We start from the raw sequence: 19,574 nt of genomic DNA on the forward strand, positions 1-19,574 counted from the left end.
ATTTTCTCTTTGGTCTTTTGTGGCTAATGGGACTCCGCCCCGGTTTGTGAATTGGTTTCGGGCTTGTATTACCTCCTCATATTCTCGGTCTCTTTGAATGGTGCACTTAAGGGGTACTTCCCTCGTCGTCGTGGGTTGCGTCAAGGGGATTTCGTACCTTTTTGTTATGGTCATGGAGGTGTTGTCTCGGATGTTGAATAAGCCGCCGTCAGGTTTCTGGTTTCATCAGAAGTGTGATATTGTTGGTCTGACTCATTTATGTTTTGCAGATAACCTGATGATCTTCTCTTATAGGGATCTTGATTCTTATCCTTTGTTGAAGATGTTTTTACCTCTTTTGGAGAGTTGGCGGGGCTTGTGGCGAATACTCAGAAGAGCTCGTTTTTTGAGGCTGGTCTTCCTAATGTTAAGGTGGAGCAGTTGGCAGCTTTCTTAGATTTTTCGGTGGGTTCGCTTCCTGTGTGTTACCTCGGGGTTCCGCTTCCTTCGCACCGGCTCTATCATCGTGATTGTCAGCCTCTGCTTGAGCGGATTGTCTCTCGTGTTCGGAGTTGGTCGGCTCGGATGCTTTTTTTTGCTAGCCGGTTACAGCTTATTCAGTCGGTTTTACAGAGTGTTCAGGTTTATTGGACCAGTGTGTTCCTTCTTCAAGCTCGGGTTGCTCATGATGTTGAGCAAATTCTGTGTTGTTTCTTGTGGAAGGGTCGTGAGAGCGAGCGGTCGGGGACTAAGGTTGCATGGTCTGAGGTGTGTATTCTTTTGTGGGAAGGTGGTTTGAGTGTGCGTCGCTTGACTTCTTGGAATTTGGCCGCTTTAATGAAGCTGCTCTGGCTGCTCTTTACGCAGGCTGGCTCTCTATGGGTGGCTTGGGTGTAGGCCTATATTCTTCGAGGGGAGTGTAATTGGACTGTTCGTGCTTCGCCTCGCTTCTCTTGGTGTTGGCGGGATATTCTTTCTGTCCGGGATGCTTTTTGGCCTTTGGTTCGGTTTGCAATTGGAGATGGTCAGCGTTGTTTTGTTTGGCATGACGCTTGGCTTCCGAGGGGTTCGATTTATCCGATGTTTGGTGATCAGATTATCAATGATGCTGCAAGCTTGTCCCGGGCAAATGTTGCTTATTTTCTTTTTCCTGATTGTTCGTGGCGTTGGCCTCGGGGGTCGCCCAATCTTCGTCAGTTGGTCTCTGAGGTTTCATCTATGCCGGTTTTGATTGGGAGGGAAGATGTGCCCGTTTCGATTCCAGCGTCGTCGGGTCTTTTCTCGGTGCCGAGTGCGTGGGATGTGTTGCGGCCGGCTCAGCCTCCTGTTCCTTGGTTCTCTTTGCTTTCGTTGGTGGGAACATTCTGAAGTATTATTTCATTACTTGGTTGGCGGTGTGTGATCGGCTTGCTACGCTAGATCGCTTACGTCGTTGGGATTCTTCTATTCCTGTTTCCTGTGTGTTTTGTGTTAGCTTTGAGTCCTAGGATAATATGTTCTTTGAGTGCCCTTTTAGTTGAGAGGTCTGGTTTGGAATGATTACCTCGGCTGGTTCTTCTCACCGGGTTTCATATTGGTCTACTAAGCTTGCTTGGATTTGTCACATTAGTGCTGGGAAGTCTGCTCGTCGTCGTGTGTGACATTTGGCATGGACTTCGACAGTTTTCTTTATTTGGATGAAGCATAATGCTAGAATTCATGGGGTGGGGTGAGCCAGTCGCCTTCTGCCCTCTTGTGCACTTTGAAAGCTGAGGTCTATTTTCGTTGTACTACTTGGCCTGGGAGTTGCGGCTTGCACTCTGATCCTATGTTTATCTCGGTTTGATATTTATTTTCTTGATTTACTCTCGGTTTTATTTTCTTGATTTACTCTCGTTTTATTTTCTTGTGTCTGTCTGTTGGGTGTTGTGCCTTGATCTCGGGTTGTGAGATCCTCCGTTTTGTGTTCCCTTTTGAAATTCATTATTAATTCCAATTAAATTTAAAATCACGAAGTGAGAAATAAATAAGTAAAAGTTGTCATATTCATAACTTTCACATTTTCACTAAAAAATGTTCTTTTAAATATGATAACTTTTTAATATATTATAGATTACAATAGGAGTGTTCATGGTTTGGTTCGATTCGGTTTGAGGACTGAACCGAAATCGAAACCGATTTTTAAAAAAGAAAATTTCTAGAACCGAGTCGAATTGAAGTACGTAGCTTAATCGAACCGACAATTTGGTTCGGTTCCTACGGTTTCGGCTCTTGATCGTAGGAGATTGATTTTACCTTTGAAGTTGAAGTGCTCTCACGATAATAGGTAGTGGCAGAGTCGGTCCGACAAAGGTAATGGCGGTCCGATGAAGGCAGTGGCATGGGTTGATGGTGGCAAGCGACAGACGGCGTTAGAAGTGGATGATAATATAGCCCATGTGGTGGTGAAATTTAAGATTGGAATAGAGAAAGAAAGTTAGATATGAGTTTAGAAGAGAAGAGGAAGAGTGCTTACCGATCCTAATTTTAAATTCAATAGTTTATCCCTTAATTTATTTTATAAAAGAAAGAAAAAAACAAATAAAAAGATAAAAGAATTAACCAATGAAATCAAAATTTGAAAAGTTAAATTTGAAATATTAATTAAAATTAAACAAGTATTATAAAAAAAAATTGATAGCTAGCGTGCAGTATGCACTGCAGTCGCCACTGCCGTCAGCAGTCACATCACAAGATCGATTTTTTTCTTTTTTAATCTTTAATTATATTTGTAACTAAATGTATAAAATTAAGATAATAGATGTGGTTGGATTCAGTTTACTACACAGTTTAAAACCGAAACCAAATCGAAAATTTTGATTTTACTATTTCGCTTAATCGAATCGAACCGTTAAACCGTCGAACCAAAAATTCGACTCGATTTCGATTTTGTCGGATTCATTAGTTTCGTTGGCCCCCTAGATTATAGATAGAGACTATACCCGAATGAGATAGGACGATGCAGTCAGGTGAAGAATTCATTCCTCTTTGTCCTTTATCTCAAAGACAAATTCAAGAAAAGTTTGAACTTACCGTTCACTGAAAATGACTTGAAACGTTCAAAAATTTATTACTTTTTGAATCTTAATGAAATCCCATTGAAATAACTCAAGGTCACGATTCAATTGTTTTCTTCAATATTTTCATATTTACTTGCAGCCTTCTTTGAAGAAAAAAAATAGAGAAAAAGGAAAATTTCATTTTTCACTTCATTTTGTTCTGAAAAAATAGAACTTTTAATTTTTACCATTGGATTTTTATCTTTTAACTTTAAATTTCATATACCTCCAACTATAAGGCTGTGAGTTCGAATTCCCGAATCCTCTTCCCAGTACTAAAAAAACTTTAAATTTCATTAAATCATAAATTTAATAAGCTTGGCAATAAATTTAGGTTTGATTTTCATTAAATACCCATTTTGACTAATTTCCACAAAAATCAAGCATTAACAAATAGTTGTACAAATATAGCAAATCAATGTACAAGATCGACTCCTAAATAAACTCCTCGTACTATGTGTTATCCTTCCATAAAACCTCGTTAATTTTGCAACTAGGCCTCTTATTGAAATCCATCAATTATGTATGTGAGAACTTTTAAAAAATGATCGTTCAAATAAAAGTCTAACAAACCATAAAGTTGTAAGACTTATTAAATAGGTCTAATATGACAATATTAAAAATTTAAGGTGAAAATTACGAAATTCAAAATTCATGTGATAATCCAACCCCATACGTCCTTCTTTTATCAAAATTCACCACTTTCGTACTGGCCTTTAATTATAATAAATCAAATACACATGCGATTTTTTTTAACGACTCTCGAACTAAAGCCTGTTTAAAATTCTTCATTTGTAAATACAAAACTAAAAATTCAAACGTTTATCGGAACCAAGCTCTAATTGGTTGAAATTGAAAGTTTCGAAGTGAAATATGACTCACCCATCAAATGTGTAATTGCATGAGAATCCAACTCTAGGTGTTGTCCTTCATGAAATCCCATCAATTTCATATCAAACCGAAGTCCAACAGAAACTGAAAATTACAACACTTGTATCTAAAAATAAAGTCAAATCTAAGTAAATTAGGGTCCGCTTGGTAACATTCTCGTTTCTTGTTTATGTTTACTCATTTTTAAGAAATAAAAATTATGACTCCAACACCAATGAATTCAAAAATGATAAAACTATATTGTTATTTATGTTAGGAAACAAATTAGAAATGACAACAACAAACAATAAATTTGTTTTTATTGTTTCCAAGATTTATATACAATTTTTAAAATGTTTCAAAAAAATGAGAAACAAGGAACATAAATAGTTGTCAAATGCTTAGGTTTTTTCATAAAATAAGAAACGAGAAACAATAAACGGTAACATTATTAAATGACCCTATTTGGTAACGTTTCTTGTCTTTTTTTCTTTATTTTTTAAAACATAAGCATTTGGTAACTATTACTGTTCACGTTTCTAAAAATTTTTATTATTTCTGATTGGAATTTCTAGTTTTTTGCGAAAACACATCTAAATTATTTTATCATCTTTGTATAATAAATATTAAAAAATGAATTAAAAAAATTAAAGTACTTATTAAATTTATACATTTTTTCTTTAATTTAGACTTTTAGATAATTAAAACTAAAAAAATTGTTACCAAATATATTCCTCTTTATTTATCCCTGAATCAAAATGAGAGAATAAAAAACGTAAACTTAATTATATTTTTCTATTTAAAAAATTGAAAACGAAAAACAATAAACAATATCATCTGGTTTAATTAAGTTCAAAGGGTAAAAATGACAGTTTATTTTTTTCCGTGTGCTCTTCCCAAGTTGCAATTTTTATCTTTTTTTTTTTTTCGGGTTGAATACTTGAATTCATTAAATTAAAATATTATACAAGTGGCCAATTTTTTCTTTTTTCTTTAGCGAGTCAAAGCCTCCAAAAACAGAATTTATCGAGTACGTGCCACCAAATATGGATAACAGCTGCCTCCACGTTATTGCTTCGTCCACGTCCCCCCACTTGTGCTACCCAAATTACTCCAATACCCTTCATTCTTTCTCAATACTTTTTGGATCAAAATATTATTTCGGTCCATTTAAAAAAAAATTAATATGTTAACACATGATGAAAATTGAAAACACTTTAATATGATGGGTCGACCTTTCTACTCAACCATAAATCATACTTGATAAATCTCATTTAATTGAAGAGATCGCTTAATCTTATACATGTAACAGATCGATTTCTAATAACGAACTCCGATAGTCATTATGGACGATCGAGAAGCCCTGTCGAATTACCACCCTATAAATAGAGAGTCCCACTATGATATCCGCATTCTAACTTGGTCTAACTTTTTAGATTGAACTCATACTAACTAGAGCGTTAAAGTATTTTCTTCTCTTGTACAAGTCTTTCTTGTCAAGTGACAGTCAAGTTCGCTCGACCATCAGTCTTGACAAAGTTCCGACATTAACTGAAAAGTTGCATTGACATGGTTAATTCAGTTTTAAGAAAATAGATTTTGGGGAGAAAACAGTGAGGGGAGGGTGGTTTGTGGCTAGTGACCTGCTCCCCTCCTGTCCTTCTCCTTTTCACGAAGGGTGCATGTTTTCTCTCAGTCCTCTAGCTGAGTTTTTCTTTTAGATGACATTCCTCTCTACTTTGTTTTAGTTCTTCTGTGTTTTTTTTTCTTCAAGAAGTAAGTAGCATGGATTGAGGTATAACAGAAACCTCTCTTGTTGTTTTGGAAGTATCGGGGAGGATCATTCTTTTCCATTGGTTTATGTGATGGTGGACGGTGGTTCGGTGTTGGAGATCACCCCGTTGGATGCCGATAGTGTTGTTGCAGTTGACAAATCAAACACAACATTGTTATATATAATTTGTGGCTTCGTCGTTAGAGCGTTTTGAAGAGTTATCAGATACAAAATTAGAAAGGGAGCGCACTTGTGATTTCTTGGAATGACTCTTCATCTTCGTTGCATCTTGGTTCAGATAACTTCCATAGTCCAGAAGCAAGGATGATGGAATAGAGGTGGACGATGGCGGAGGTGTCGCGACAGTCGACTCGAACAATGTTTTGGAATCTGTAGAGGCTATCAATCTTAATTGACTTGAAATCCGTGACTAGCATGATTTGATGAATTTGTCTAATCTTTCCTTACCTGTCATACGGTGGAGAAAGCAACTTTGAAGGCAATTATTTCCCTTCCAATCTTAAATACGAGTGTCATAATTGACAAGGTCCTTCTATTAATTAAGGAGTCTCTCCTGACATCATTAAACGAGGTTGAGAATGTTGTGATTTTGGAGAATGTATTTAGTGAGCTAAATTTTGTTATATTCATAGTTCTTTGAATAGGAAAGTTGTTTTATTAGTCAGATGTGTCATTTCAGATTGTTTATTTGTCATTTGAGATAATTGTTTCCTTCATGAATTTTGATTGTGGTGCGTGGTCATCATTCTTTTGATATAACCCTTAGTGGTTTTTTTTTTTTATAAAAAGAAAAGAAAAACATTCTGGCATCACATTTTATTTTTCTTAAATCGACAAATAAGAAGTAACCATTCTAATTTCTAACCTACCATAAAAGGAAATACAATTTCTGATTTCTTATCGACTAAGAAATTTATACGTGTGGAACTCAAGAAAAATATATATATAAAAAATAAAATTCTACGTGTTTTGGTAAAATGACGAAAAAACCATACCCTTATTGGTAATTTTGCCACAAAGATGCTATATAAATATCCCCACAGAAAGAAGACTTTCAAAAAAATCACATTAGTACATCGGATCAGCAATAATATGTCGGGTTACCCAAATCAGCCTTCCGGTTACGGTTACGGCTACGGCGGCGCCGGAGCCGGCGGTGGATACGGAGGCTACGGAGCTCCTCCGCCAACTGCCCAGCCCTACGCCTCTTCGGCGTACGGCGGACAACAACCACCGCCTCACTCTCAGCAGTCGTACGCTCCGGTGTCCGCCCCGTACGGCGCACCGTCGGCACCGTACGGATCATCTACCGGAGACAAACCTCCGAAGGACAAGCCTCATCAGTCCTACGGCGGGGCTGGTGGCGGTCATCAATCTTACGGTGGAGCCGGTGGCGGTCATGCTTATCCTCCACCTAATTCGTACGGAAACCCTTTCGCGTCGCTCTTGCCCTCGGCCTTCCCGCCTGGTACTGATCCGAGCATCGTCGCCTGCTTCCAAGTAGCCGATCAGGATGGGAGTGGCTTTATCGATGATAAGGAGTTGCAAGGTGTTCTGTCCTCGTATAATCAGAAGTTTAGCATCAGAACTGTTCACCTCCTCATGTACCATTTCACCAACACGAACACCAGGAAGATCGGTAATCGCACTTTCTCTTTATCACTTTTTCGTTTGCCCTGGAAATACGAAATTTCACGTCGTTTTAGTTTCTTAAATCAACAACAGTAATGATAAGATCCGGAAATTTCTGCTACATGCAAGTCATTAGTTCCAACATAGACGATGAGACCGTATCACATCACTTCAGCAAATTTTAATTGAAAGATAAACTGACAAAGATAAATGTATGTTCATAGAATAGGTCATCGGTTCATTATCAAAATTGTCGAGGTGAATTTCATGTAATCGCGTTGAATTGTAATGTTTGTTTTTAGTAATTATGATTATTTTTATAAAATTACTATTAGTTGATTAGTTCATGGTGCTCATACCTGTGGGGTATTTACTAGAAGATGCCAAATACGTTCTATTTATATTTCTGTTAATCCTATACTAAGATACCTCGGCTCAATCTTATTGCCTGCGATTAGTTAATGTTATTTCATGCTCTATTTTACATTTGTCTGGTCTGGTGGTTAGGTTAAGCAGTTGGGTTAATTACTCAAAATTTATGTAGAAAATTTAGAACCTACCATTTGGACTTGGATTAGTTTTGGTGGTTGCACGACTTTCACTATATTCAAATTGAGCAGTTGAAACTGTAGACTTCTCAAAACTCTGAACCTTTTGGGTTATTTGAGTGTCTGTCATTATGCAAGTATTTTTTTAAATGATAAAATGGTGTGGTATTTTGAATCAGAGCATATGGTTATATTGTCAATTTTTTAATCTGTTCGAATCATCTTACTCTTTTATGTATTTAAACCTCGAGTGGGGTGGGGGGTGCTGCTATAGATTTGATATGTGCTGTCTTGTGAATTGATCTCTAAATCATGATTTTACCTTGTCTATTGACATTGCTTTTCTATTTCTTTTCCTGAAAAACAGGGCCCAAGGAGTTCATTGCTCTGTTTTATGGTCTTCAGAGCTGGAGGGTAAGCTGAATATTTGATATTATTTGAAGCAAAAATTATTTGTTGGTGTAATTCTGTGAGATTGAGTATCTATTGTATCTTTTTCAGGGTATTTTTGAGAGATTCGATTCAGATAGAAGTGGAAAAATCGATTCCAATGAGTTGCGAGAAGCACTTTTGAGTTTGGGCTTTGCAGTCTCACCGGTGGTCTTGGACTTGCTGGTGTCTAAGTTTGACAAAAGCGGTGGGAAAAGCAAGGCCATTGAATATGATAATTTCATAGAGTATGTTTGCCTTCCTTACTGTTGATCTGATGTGGTACTCTTTTTCTGATGAGGTTTCTTGTGATATTTAAGTGTTAAGAATTCTTTCGATCACAGTTCTTATTGTTTTCTTTTTGCAAATTCAGGTGCTGTCTTACGGTCAAGGTGAGCTTCTTCTGATTTGATTTGCATGTCTTCTAATTAGACTGATTAATATGAATATCTTTTACATATCACTGTATACTGTTTAGAGGTGATGGCATCATCTTTGAATCCACAGGCTTAGTGTGCAATCTGTTTAACTATTTGAGCATATTTGCCTACTTGTCATTACATCTACTGCTTAACCTTGAACTTGATTTTATTCCAACTCCTGTTGGTGCATGTGAATACACCGAACACCTGTTACACGAACCTGCATTTAACAAGCCTGTGGATCTAGTAGTCGCTTGTCATCTAATTTCACTATGTAAAATTGTTCTTGTTTTTATCCTTTTTCCCTTTCCTGTAACATGAAATGTTTTTTCACACACTGGTATTTTTAACACCTTGTATGAATTGAACCCGAGTCCTCGGCATCACATCTGCGTTGATATTTACGGCTCTCATAATCGTTTCTGTACCATGGCGACAAAGAAAGAGCTAAAACTAAAATGGTTTTGTTGTAAAATTTTTTTTTTACAGGGACTGACTGAGAAATTCAAGGAAAAGGACACCACATATTCTGGTTCTGCAACCTTCAGTTACGAGGCTTTCATGCTGACTGTCCTGCCATTCCTTATCGCCTGAGGAGTTTATCGGCCTTCGATCCAGCACCTGTTCTCAATGTAAAGCTCGAGTTTCCTTTGGCTTTTCTCTTCAATTTCTGTTTGTGTTTGTAGAATCTGTTTATGTAGCTTTATCATTATCAATGCTGTATGTTTGGTTTTTGTATAAGTTAAATCTCCTAAAGTATTAAATGATAGTTCTGATTAATGTCCCAACTAAATCTGTGACCCTTCCCAGATTTCTGTGAGTAAGCCGTAGGTTCAATCGATTACCGGGCATCGTCATTCCATCCCCTGACCCGCCTTTTGTGATAAATTCTGTGGATGAACTGAGGAGTACGAAAATGGCTTTAATTGCAAGTTATCTGGGTTTATTAGTGATAGGTGGGAGAGAAGGGTGATAAATGAGTTCTGTTCTGTTTTACAAGCTGATATTACTTCCTCTATTGGTGAATGACACATTATTCTTTGACAATTTCTTCCATACTTTTTTCATATAATTTCGTTTTTAGTCTTCAATTATTAAAAATAATGCTTGTTTTCTCACAATTTCGTTTGTTTTTAGTTCTCTGTTGGTAAAAGTTAGGCTTGTTTTCCCACTATTTTTTGGTATGTTTTTCACATTTCTTTTGTATTTTTTTAGCAAAATTTTAGAACAAAAACAAGTATTTGGTATTTTTTTTTTTGTCCTTTTTCAAGAATTTGGCTTAGATTTTGAAAATGGTCCTAAAAGGGTTGGTAACAAGACAAAGGAATACATTGGTGAAACGGTGGACTTTAATAGTTTGTTTTTTCATTTAACAATTAAGTGAGCACATAAATATCTATTCTATCTTCGTGAGGGATTTGAAATGGTAATAGGTTATTTATTCACGAGTTGAGATCCCTATTCATAGATTAGATTGGTAATTACTTCATAGTTAATTTATCTTTAAATGGGTAATTACTTCATATATCTTTAAAATATTGGCTTTTTATATTCTAACTATTTAGAATCTATTAAAAGTTTTCGAGGATCTTCGACCCATCTTTTTAAAGTATAATATGAGAGTGAAGATTCGAAGATTCGAATCTACGATCTTTTGGTCTAGAATATATGTTTTAATTAGTTGAGCTAGGTTCAGATTTGAGGTGTAAAGTTGTTTAGTTTGGAGTTATGTGTTTGGAGTGTGAATTAAAGTTAGATTCTAATGATTTTTTCTTTTCGTCAATTATAAAATTGAGATTATAAGTTATATTATTTTATGAAAATTTTGAAATTTTATTTAAGGTAGCTATTTTGATTAGGATAAGAAAAATTACATCAAGCACAATAATTTGAAACGATAATTTACAACCAAGGTAGAATGGCCAATGAAGGCCAAATTCATAATTCTGGAAAGAAAAAATAGTTGCAGGATAGGAGGGGCCGATCATTTGCTATTTCCCAACAGATGCATGCAATACATTTTTCTGAAATGTGGTGGGACGGACAAGAAACTGTTGGTCTTCTCGACGTCATCGAACAAAATATGTATAAGTTGGACGCTATCGTCCACGTCCCAAGCCTGGTATTTGTTCAAGCTGGTCGATCACTTCTTTCCTTCGTGCCACGCTGCAATCTTCTCAAGCTGAGTCGTTTGCAAACTCATTTCTGTCCGAATCACCTCTATCATATCCGATGTTAACAGATCCGGTGTTAGAGCCAATGCAAGTATTAACTGACGTTGGGTGGTGCCAAAGATTGTCAATATGGTAATTAGTTCGTGGCTTTTCATGATAATTAATTGGACAATGATATGTTCCTAAAACACAAATATAGTCGCTTCATATCATATTAGACACAAACATGTCGTTTGGTTTTTAGCTTTATTGGCCGTTCACCCATGTACAATTAAACTAATCCTTATATACATTACGATCATTCCAAGAATAAATCCTATCAATAGGTGCATAATACTATGAACTCTTCCTCCATGAACAATTTTCATGGAATTCAACTCAATCGTAAATAACTGCTAAGCTATGATCGCTTTGACGTTGATTAGCCACTTATTGCCATCTTAAATTGGCCGCAAAACTTACCTATGATTTGTGAATCCCTTACCTACCAGTAATAAATACCACATACAACTTCATTTTTCCATCATCCTAATTATTCAAAATATAACTACTTAAATACTAATCTATCATCTGTAAGAATATGAAAATAGAAAATAAGTAATATATATATATATATATATATATATATTCGAAAGGTTTTTTTGGAAGGTAAATCCGAATATTCAAAATAAATATTTATAAACAAAAAGTTTCTACTTCCTAAATATATAAGAAAATTATACAAATTATTATGTTTTGTAAATTCACAAACCTCACACTAACGTCTAAACATTGGCGAGAGAACCAATCATTGCATGACAAAATAAGGCATTTCGAAAAAAATTATAGATGGTGCATACCTTGATATGAGGTTTTGGTTAGTAATGAACAAATAAATTCAAAAAACCGACCAAAACGACGTTGATTGGTCGATTTAAACCCACATTTGGTTGGGTCGGTTTTAAAATAAAAAACCGACTCATCGATCGGGCACGTGAATCACGCTCTCTCCTCTCTCTCTCATTTCTTTCTCCCATTCCCTCTCTTTTTTCTTTCCCTTCCACCTATCTCTCTTTCTGATTTTTCTTTCAAAGTTTCCTCCCTCATTTTTTCTTCCATTTTTCTTTCCCCCTTCTCAATATCTCTCATCTCAACTTTATTGTGTGGCCACACAACGACATCTCTTCCTCTAACATTCACACAAAATTGATCGATGGCTTCGATTTCAAAACATTTTTAGTCTTCAACCAACCGAAATCGAATGGTCAGATTACGGTGTCCAATTGACCACCGATGCATGTTTATACCTAGTTCTAATCATGACTTACAATAAATTGGAAAAATAGTAGTGTGGAGAAAGATTGTCTTTATTACATACCAAACAAAAAAAAAAACCAAACTAGTGAGCGATGATATGAAAATGAAAGGAGAAGATCAGTAAGTCACTTTACCTCGACCCTTACACGAAAAATGTTATCGAAGAATCACCTGCATTATGAGAGGTAAAATTAAGGGTAATGGAAAGAGAGGAAAGAAGAAGAGAAAAGAATTGGCTACTTACCAAGAAGTCAAGAAATTAGCAATGCTTTATAAAAACCCAATCATTTGCATTATATAAAGATAAAAATGAAGATGAGGGTGGTTATTGAGGGAGGTAGATGCATTTATGATAATATATAAGTGCACCTAATAGAAAAATAACCAACTTTTTGAAAAAAAAAAAAAAAAAAGCTGTGTAATTAAGATATGAACCATTTCAATCAATTTAAAACCCCACCAATCCCATCAACTCATATTAATGATGGGTTTCAATAAATAAATAGAAATAAAGTAAAATGAGGGAATTAATATAAATAAAGTTGACGTAAGACAGTAGTTTAGGGATGACTTAGAGATTTAAGGTGTCCCGTTATAGATAAGAAAATCCCTATTTTCTATCATTCGAATTCCCCTCATTTAAGAAATTCAAAAGGAGAAGATATCCAGATAACTTTAAGATTTCTCCTCGATTCAAGAGAATATATCTTATATTCGAAAGAGAAGATATTCTGATGGCCTTATGATTTTCGTAAATACTATGGAGGTACGCTACAAGTCCCTATTCGCTATGCTAAACTGCCCTATCCTCCATACTCGACTACTCTGATTCTGATTTAAGCATTTCAGTTTGTCTGGCAAGAACCACACTGGTCCTAGTGCTATTCTGTTTTGCATGTCTCATCGACTCATCAAAACTTCAGTGGTCAAATAGATATTTACTTCAAACCTCAACACCAAAAGTGTATTTAATTTAATAAAGACGCATAAATAAAAGTAGAAACCACGAAAGTAGATTTAATTTATTAAGGAATATTTAATTCAATAAGGACATAAGTAAAGACATAAACAATGAAGGCAAATTTAATTTAGTGAGAACACAAGTAAAGTTAGAAAGTAAAGTTAGAAATTGTGGAGACAGAAATTAGAATCCAATTTAATAAGGATATAAACACAACTGATCAACCCACCAACAAATTTAATTTAAATTCTAGAGACATTGAGAACTCGTCGTCGACAAGCACACGACTTCTGTCACGTGGAACAATTAGATTTTATTTTATTTATATAAATATTAAATATTATTCTCAAAATGAATTACAATTTTTATTTTTTATTAATTTCATTTATTGTCACATAGAAAGAAAAAAAAGAAATAGTTTTATGAAATTTATTTAACCTTTGCAAAAAAAAAAAAAAGAAGAAGAAGAAGGAGAAGAAGAAGAAAAACAAAAAAGTCGAAGTAATGTTCTCTATCCTTTCACTTATGTGGAGTATAAAATTGAATTCTTCTTCCATCTAATGCTTGTATTGGCCTTGAATTTTTCTCCAATCCCTAAAAGAAAAAGAAACTTCAACTCAAATTATAAACTGAAATTGAAAAATTAAAAGAAAGAAATGTGTGGCTATATCCATACTTACCTATTCTCGATACTAGACAAATCGAAGCGGGATGAAGGAGAATGACACGAAATGCATATAGACAGAATTATTAGAGTCAATGTTTCTTTTCGAATACCCTAAATCAAAGTTCATTTAGCTGAGTACCCTAAAATATAAAGAAATTAGGAAGGATAGAAAAATGCGTGGCTTATAAAATTTCTTGTTTTGTTAAATTTAGGTTAAAATACTATTTTGTTACCCTCGCAATTTTGGTTCATTTTTAGTCGTATACTTTACAATTTTTACTTGTTTTAGTCCCTATACTTTCAAAACTTCTATTTTGGTCCTCGTACTTAAGTGACTATGTTAGTCTCTATTTGCAAAATTTTAACACAAATCTTATATACAATGAAAATCCTTTTTTATACAAATTTATGGTTACATTTTAAGAAATTTAGTGAGTGAAGTGTCATGTTAAAATTTGTAATGATAAAAAAGAGATAAAAATAAAAATGAAGGGACTAAAATTGTCAGTTTTTAAAAGTACGGTGACCAAAATAGACATTTCGAAAGTACAGGGGCTAACATGAACAAAAATTGAAAATACAAATAATACTATAGACGATTTGAAGTTACACAAACCAACATGAACTAAAATCATTAGTACGAAAATCAAAATGAATATTGAAACCTTAAATTTACGATCTCATTAATATATATATATTTTTTTAAGTATAACTTTGATTTGAGTTTATAATATTTTCAAACTAATTACAAGAACAAAAAAATGAAGCAATTTTTTTGGGACTATTTTTAAAATTAGAAAACAATAAAAAGAATAGAAATAAATACTCACATCATGAACAGCATTCTTCAAAGCTTTTACTTGTTCCTTTGAAACTGTCCTCACCTACAAGAAGTAAAATGATAGCTTAGTTGAATTGAAACACAATATTTCCAAAGTTAAAAATGGAAGAAATATAAAGTTCCCGTTTGATAGCGATTTTTGTTTCGGTCCGCAAAAATTTTCTTTGTTTTGCAATCTACTTTCATAAACAATAAGAGACCGCTCGATAATAATTTTGTTTCTAGTTGTTCGTTTTTACAAATTAAAGTTTATAAAAATTACGTGTTTCTTTTTTGGTTTAGTTTTTTTTCAAAAAAAAAAAGAAGCTAAAAATTATATATATATTTTTTAGTTATCAAAATTTAGCTAGGATTTAGAAACTTTATTAAACATATTAGAAGACAAAATACAATGTTTCTAAGGTCTCCTTTGATACCATATTATTTTTATTTTTGTCTCAAAAAATATATTATTTTTATTTTATTTTTAAAATTTTAGCTTTTAAATACTACTTCCACGTATACGTTCTCTTTGCTATCTCCCCTCTACTTTTTTTAAACGTTTTCAAGATTCAAGCCAAATTTTAGAAAAAAGAAAGTAGGTAGTTTTTACAAATCTGTTTTTTATTTTGAAATTTCATACACAATGGTATCTCTTTAATATAATTTAATGGTCACATTGTAAGAAATTCTATGAGTGAAGTGTCATGCTAAATTCGTGAAATGAGATAAAAATGAAAATTAAAGAACCAAGACAGTCACTTTTTAAAAGTACATGGGTCAAAATGGATGTTTCAAAATGAACAAAATTTGAAAGTAATAAGAACCAAAATAGACGTTTTAGAAGTATAGAGATCAAAATGAACAAAAACAAAAAATATCGAGACCAAAATAGTATTTAAACCTAACTTGAAAAAACGTCTTTAAAAAAGTAGATTACAAAGCAATGAAGAAAACAATAGACAAGTTTAATTTTCTAAAACAACAACAAACAGAAACATTATCAAATGATCGACATGTATCCCAAATAAAGAAAATTTTCTTTAAACACAAAACAAAAAACGTCATCAAATGAGAACGAGAAAGAGAAGAATAATGTGTTAGTGAAAGAAATTAACCTTCTTGAGAATTGTCCAAATGACACCTTCACTACAAGGAGGAACTGTGAGAGAACCAATGTATCTGTAATATTTTCTGCTTCCAAATTTGATGTCTCCTGGGTTCAATATTCCTACTTCTCTATCTTCTTTCCCAATTGATTTTATGTGGTGGAACAACTTCAAAACAAAAAAACAAACAAAAATTTCACAATTTTCTCTACATATATTAACAAAAATGAAGTATACTAATTTGTGGGAAAGTGCTTTTTATTGAAGTGTTACTAAGTATAAGTATAAGGAAGAGAAGAGTATATGTACTCTCGAAAGAAAAGGATCGGGTCGTCCATATTTGTATAGAATTCCAACGACAGCAATCTCGTCACGATCGTTTATATGAATTATATGCATCTCCAAGACATGTCTGCAAAGATCAAAATAGTCACGTTAAATTGCAAGTTTAGTCCCTAAACTTTACCAGTACTGTTGTTGAACTTTAAGGAGTGTTGAATATGTTCTCAGACTTTTAATAAAGTTGTGTTTAATAGGTCGTTGAACTTTAAAAAGTGTACCGAGTGAGTCTTTTAATTTTAAATTTTGTACCTAATCTTTAAAGTTGAAAAACTGATTAGACAAAACCCCATTTGATAACTTTTTTGTTTTTTGTTTTCAATTTTTAAATATTATACTTGATTGCTTACAATTTATTTGAGATGCATTTCATCTTCCTTAAAAAACATATGAATTATTAGCCAAATTTAAAGGAAAAAAAAACAAAAATAAGTTTTGTAAAAGTATTATTTTTAGTTAATTTCAAATTTTGGCTTAGATTTTAAAAGCATCCTTGAAAATAAATAATATAAGAAAAAAATACATAGATAGAAACAGAAGTAGTGTTTCTAGCTAGGTTTAATTTTTCAAAATATACAATACAAAATAAAATAGTTATCAAAATAGTTATTATGTGCATAAAATATATTACCTTTACTTTTTTTTTTTTTCACAGCATAAATCTAAACCCTTGTGCTTTAGAAAATTATGTATTATTTATATACCCTTTGGAGTCAACTTCTTCCCTTGAGTTGGGCCAAAATTGACTCATGATTTTAATAAGCCTAAAAAATCATTATTGTTCATAAAAACTTGAATTTTAGTTTGATTAAATTACTAATTTAGGAACTAATATTTCACGGGTTGTGTTTAATAGGTTCCGAAACATAAAAAAAAAATATATTAAAAAATATATTAAAAGGTTCATAAACTTTTAATTTTATGTCTAATCGGTTGATATTTAAAAGTATCTAATAATAGGTTTGTGACCCATTTGACACTCTTTTTTAAAAATTTATTGACTAATTACACATAAAATTAAAAGCTAAGAATTCTATTAGACACAAAATTTCATGAAATTCAATTTTTTCTAATAGGTCCATGAATTTTAAAAAATGAAATTGAAAGCTTAGGACACATTAGATCATTTTAAAGTTGGACCTTATTAAACACATCATTAAAAGTTTAAGAAATTATTAGACACTTTTTAAAATTCAGGATTGTGAACCTAACATAACTCAACTGGTTAAAGACACATATTTCCAACCACAAGATCAAGTTATAGCTTTTGATTTGAAAAAGTAAATACGTAACGCAAAGCATAAGAGTTTTATGTAATCTAAGTTACGTAAATTTAACTCACGAGCCAAAATTCTTGTGGATAATTTCCCCAATTTTTCATGTGCCTGTAAAGAGAAGGAGAAAGTAAAAAATTAAGGGAAATTAGCGAGTGTAGGAGAGAAACCTTGTTCCATTGAAAGAGTGCTCAGAGGGAGTATGCCAATGACATTGAACAAGCTTGTAATGACTTCCATTGATTGTAATTTTCCCAGCATCCTCTTCCCATCTTACCTGAGCAATTTCATTATTCAACCAAAAATAAAAAAAAATAAAAAAAAACCATTGGCAAGATTTTTTAATTAAAAAAACATTCTGTTTTGGTTTTTGTACTTTCACGACGTCAATTTTGATCTACGTATACTTTTAACTGTGGATCATTTTAGTCATTATACTTATAAAACGTTCATTTTGATCCTTGTACTTTTAAAAAGTGAATATTTTGCTACATTTTATACACGGTGGAAATTTTTAATACAAATTTAATTACCACTGTATTTCAGAAAATATAGCAAGCTAAAATTGTGATAAGAATAAATGAGATTAAGAATGAAATTGAATGAATCAAAATGGTTACGTTTTAAAAGTACATGAACCAAAATGGAAACTTCGAAAGAGTACAAGGAAACGAACAAAAGTTCAAAATATATAAGGACCAAAATGGAATGTTTTAGAAATATGCACATGGACCCATAAAACGAACAAAAGTCGAAAGTACAGGAACCAAAATAGTATTTAAACTTTGAAAAGCATTCTTGAACACGTTCTAAACAAAACTATGACGAAATTATTTAGTCAACATAACGAGCGAACGAACGTACCGTAACGTCATGTCCCCTATTCTTGACAACAGCATGAGCAGGCTTGTAGTCCCTTGTGAGTTTCCCAAGTTGAGGAAGAACTTGCACATCTTCTTCAACAATATTAATGGGAGACTGAAGCTTTCCCTTCTCACAAGATTTCCAATCTGAGTTTAGCTTTCCCCATTCCCTTGGCCCTCTTCCACTTCCCTCATAGTAAGTGAATGCAGACTCATTACCTACATAGACACGGTTTACAAGAAAATTGTGTCCAGTAGACATCGAGAGTCATGTTTGAGAGTGTTTTTGACCACCAACGTAAAATCGTCGTGGTTTGTGTTAAGGATCCCACGTTGATAAAAGAAGAGACTTAACAATGGTTTATAATAGACATGGGCTACTCCTCTCATTGCCAATTTGTTTTGAGATAGAACCCCATGAATATTAATAGTTTGGAGTAAAATAAAAAGTCAAGAGCACGGTGAGAAAACACTTGTAGAGTATGTTTGGCCCAGTGTTAGATCGAGAAGTATTTATAAATCACTTAACTACTTTTGTTGAAAGCACTCTCAAACACATCATTAATTTACTATAAAAAATTGTATTTGCTAAACACAAAGATTTTAATTACTCTTATTCTATATCTTACAGAGATTTTATGTAACGGGGTATGAATTATTCATGTTTTTAAGCCATATGGATCAAATTTGATATCTGGGTAGGCTTCAAAGTTTATGTAAAATACAAAATATAGGAGAAAAATGAGTAGATGCCTCTTATCATAAGGGTAAAGAAGCAAAAATCTATTGTTGGACATATAAAATTTAAACCCTTTCAAGAAGAGAGAAGATGAGATTAATAGTAAAACCATCCCATTTTACTTCAACAAAATCTATTTTACTTCAACAAAATCTTACTCAAACACAATACTTTTCTCTATCTCTAAAACAAAACAAAAAAAAAAAGGAAAAGGAACCCTTATTTATCATCAACATAAAGGGTGAATCCACGCTGTCACAAAAAATCGATAAATAATATAAAGAAATATCAACGAAATATCATTAATAATAAGAAATTTGAACTTATTTGAAAAAGGTAAAATACGACTTATTTGTTAATTAGAGAGAGAAACATACCGACTTCGGATTCCGAGGCCATGGAAATGGAGGGGAGAGAGAGAAGGGAAAAAGCAGCAAAGAAAATGAGGAAGGAGAAGGCCATGGCCATGGCTGATGAACTTCAACACCAAGGCCAAGTTTCCTTTGGCAATTTGAAGGAACCTGAAAACGCGTGAATCCCACGCTTTCACGTGGCGCGTGGATTCATTTCTTAAGCATCT

General features: G+C 33.4%; 2 protein-coding genes across 8 annotated transcripts; one reads left to right on the top strand and one right to left on the bottom strand.

The window, feature by feature from the left end:
* Positions 1-6,768: 6,768 nt before the first annotated feature.
* On the top strand, positions 6,769-11,175 carry LOC111021303 (putative calcium-binding protein CML50). Of its 6 annotated transcripts, none has more exons than XM_088121292.1 (6): positions 6,770-7,360; positions 8,269-8,315; positions 8,403-8,578; positions 8,704-8,722; positions 9,242-9,384; positions 10,707-11,175. In XM_088121292.1, exons 1-5 carry the CDS (start codon positions 6,814-6,816, stop codon positions 9,344-9,346), a joined length of 894 nt encoding a protein of 297 aa, XP_087977418.1. In that variant the 5' UTR covers positions 6,770-6,813; the 3' UTR covers positions 9,347-9,384; positions 10,707-11,175. The 6 variants fall into 6 exon arrangements, with proteins under 6 accessions (XP_022153897.1, XP_087977418.1, XP_022153893.1 ...); XM_022298201.2 differs by having other exon boundaries at positions 10,716-11,175; XM_022298203.2 differs by having other exon boundaries at positions 10,758-11,175.
* On the bottom strand, positions 10,557-19,489 carry LOC111021319 (alpha carbonic anhydrase 4-like). 2 transcript variants are annotated; one of them, XM_088121298.1, is made up of 8 exons: positions 19,372-19,489; positions 18,257-18,474; positions 17,563-17,669; positions 16,089-16,191; positions 15,789-15,947; positions 14,681-14,734; positions 12,357-12,393; positions 10,557-10,972 (listed from the first exon to the last, which is right to left on the bottom strand). In XM_088121298.1, the coding sequence occupies exons 1-7, from the start codon at positions 19,460-19,462 to the stop codon at positions 12,379-12,381; spliced, it is 747 nt and encodes a 248-aa protein (XP_087977424.1). In that variant the 5' UTR covers positions 19,463-19,489; the 3' UTR covers positions 10,557-10,972; positions 12,357-12,378. The 2 variants fall into 2 exon arrangements, with proteins under 2 accessions (XP_087977424.1, XP_022153919.2); XM_022298227.2 differs by lacking the exons at positions 10,557-10,972; positions 12,357-12,393 and adding an exon at positions 13,536-13,777.
* Positions 19,490-19,574: the final 85 nt, after the last annotated feature.

Source organism: Momordica charantia, assembly GCF_013281855.1.
Source record: "Momordica charantia cultivar OHB3-1 chromosome 1 unlocalized genomic scaffold, Mcharantia_2.0 BLBB01000001.1, whole genome shotgun sequence".
Classification (NCBI taxonomy): Eukaryota; Viridiplantae; Streptophyta; class Magnoliopsida; order Cucurbitales; family Cucurbitaceae; genus Momordica; species Momordica charantia.

What these genes read in the sequence shown, in the direction of transcription:
- LOC111021303 (XM_088121292.1), top strand. Translation starts at nt 6,814, where the DNA reads ATGTCGGGTTACCCAAATCAGCCTTCCGGTTACGGTTACGGCTACGGC. An exon ending in CACGAACACCAGGAAGATCG is followed by an intron (nt 7,361 to 8,268) that starts GTAATCGCACTT and finishes CCTGAAAAACAG; the next exon opens with GGCCCAAGGAGTTCATTGCT. An exon ending in ATGGTCTTCAGAGCTGGAGG is followed by an intron (nt 8,316 to 8,402) that starts GTAAGCTGAATA and finishes TATCTTTTTCAG; the next exon opens with GGTATTTTTGAGAGATTCGA.
- LOC111021319 (XM_022298227.2), bottom strand. Translation starts at nt 19,462, where the DNA reads ATGGCCATGGCCTTCTCCTTCCTCATTTTCTTTGCTGCTTTTTCCCTT. An exon ending in GGCCTCGGAATCCGAAGTCG is followed by an intron (nt 18,475 to 19,371) that starts GTATGTTTCTCT and finishes GTGTCTATGTAG; the next exon opens with GTAATGAGTCTGCATTCACT. An exon ending in CACTCTTTCAATGGAACAAG is followed by an intron (nt 16,192 to 17,562) that starts GTTTCTCTCCTA and finishes TGATCTTTGCAG; the next exon opens with ACATGTCTTGGAGATGCATA.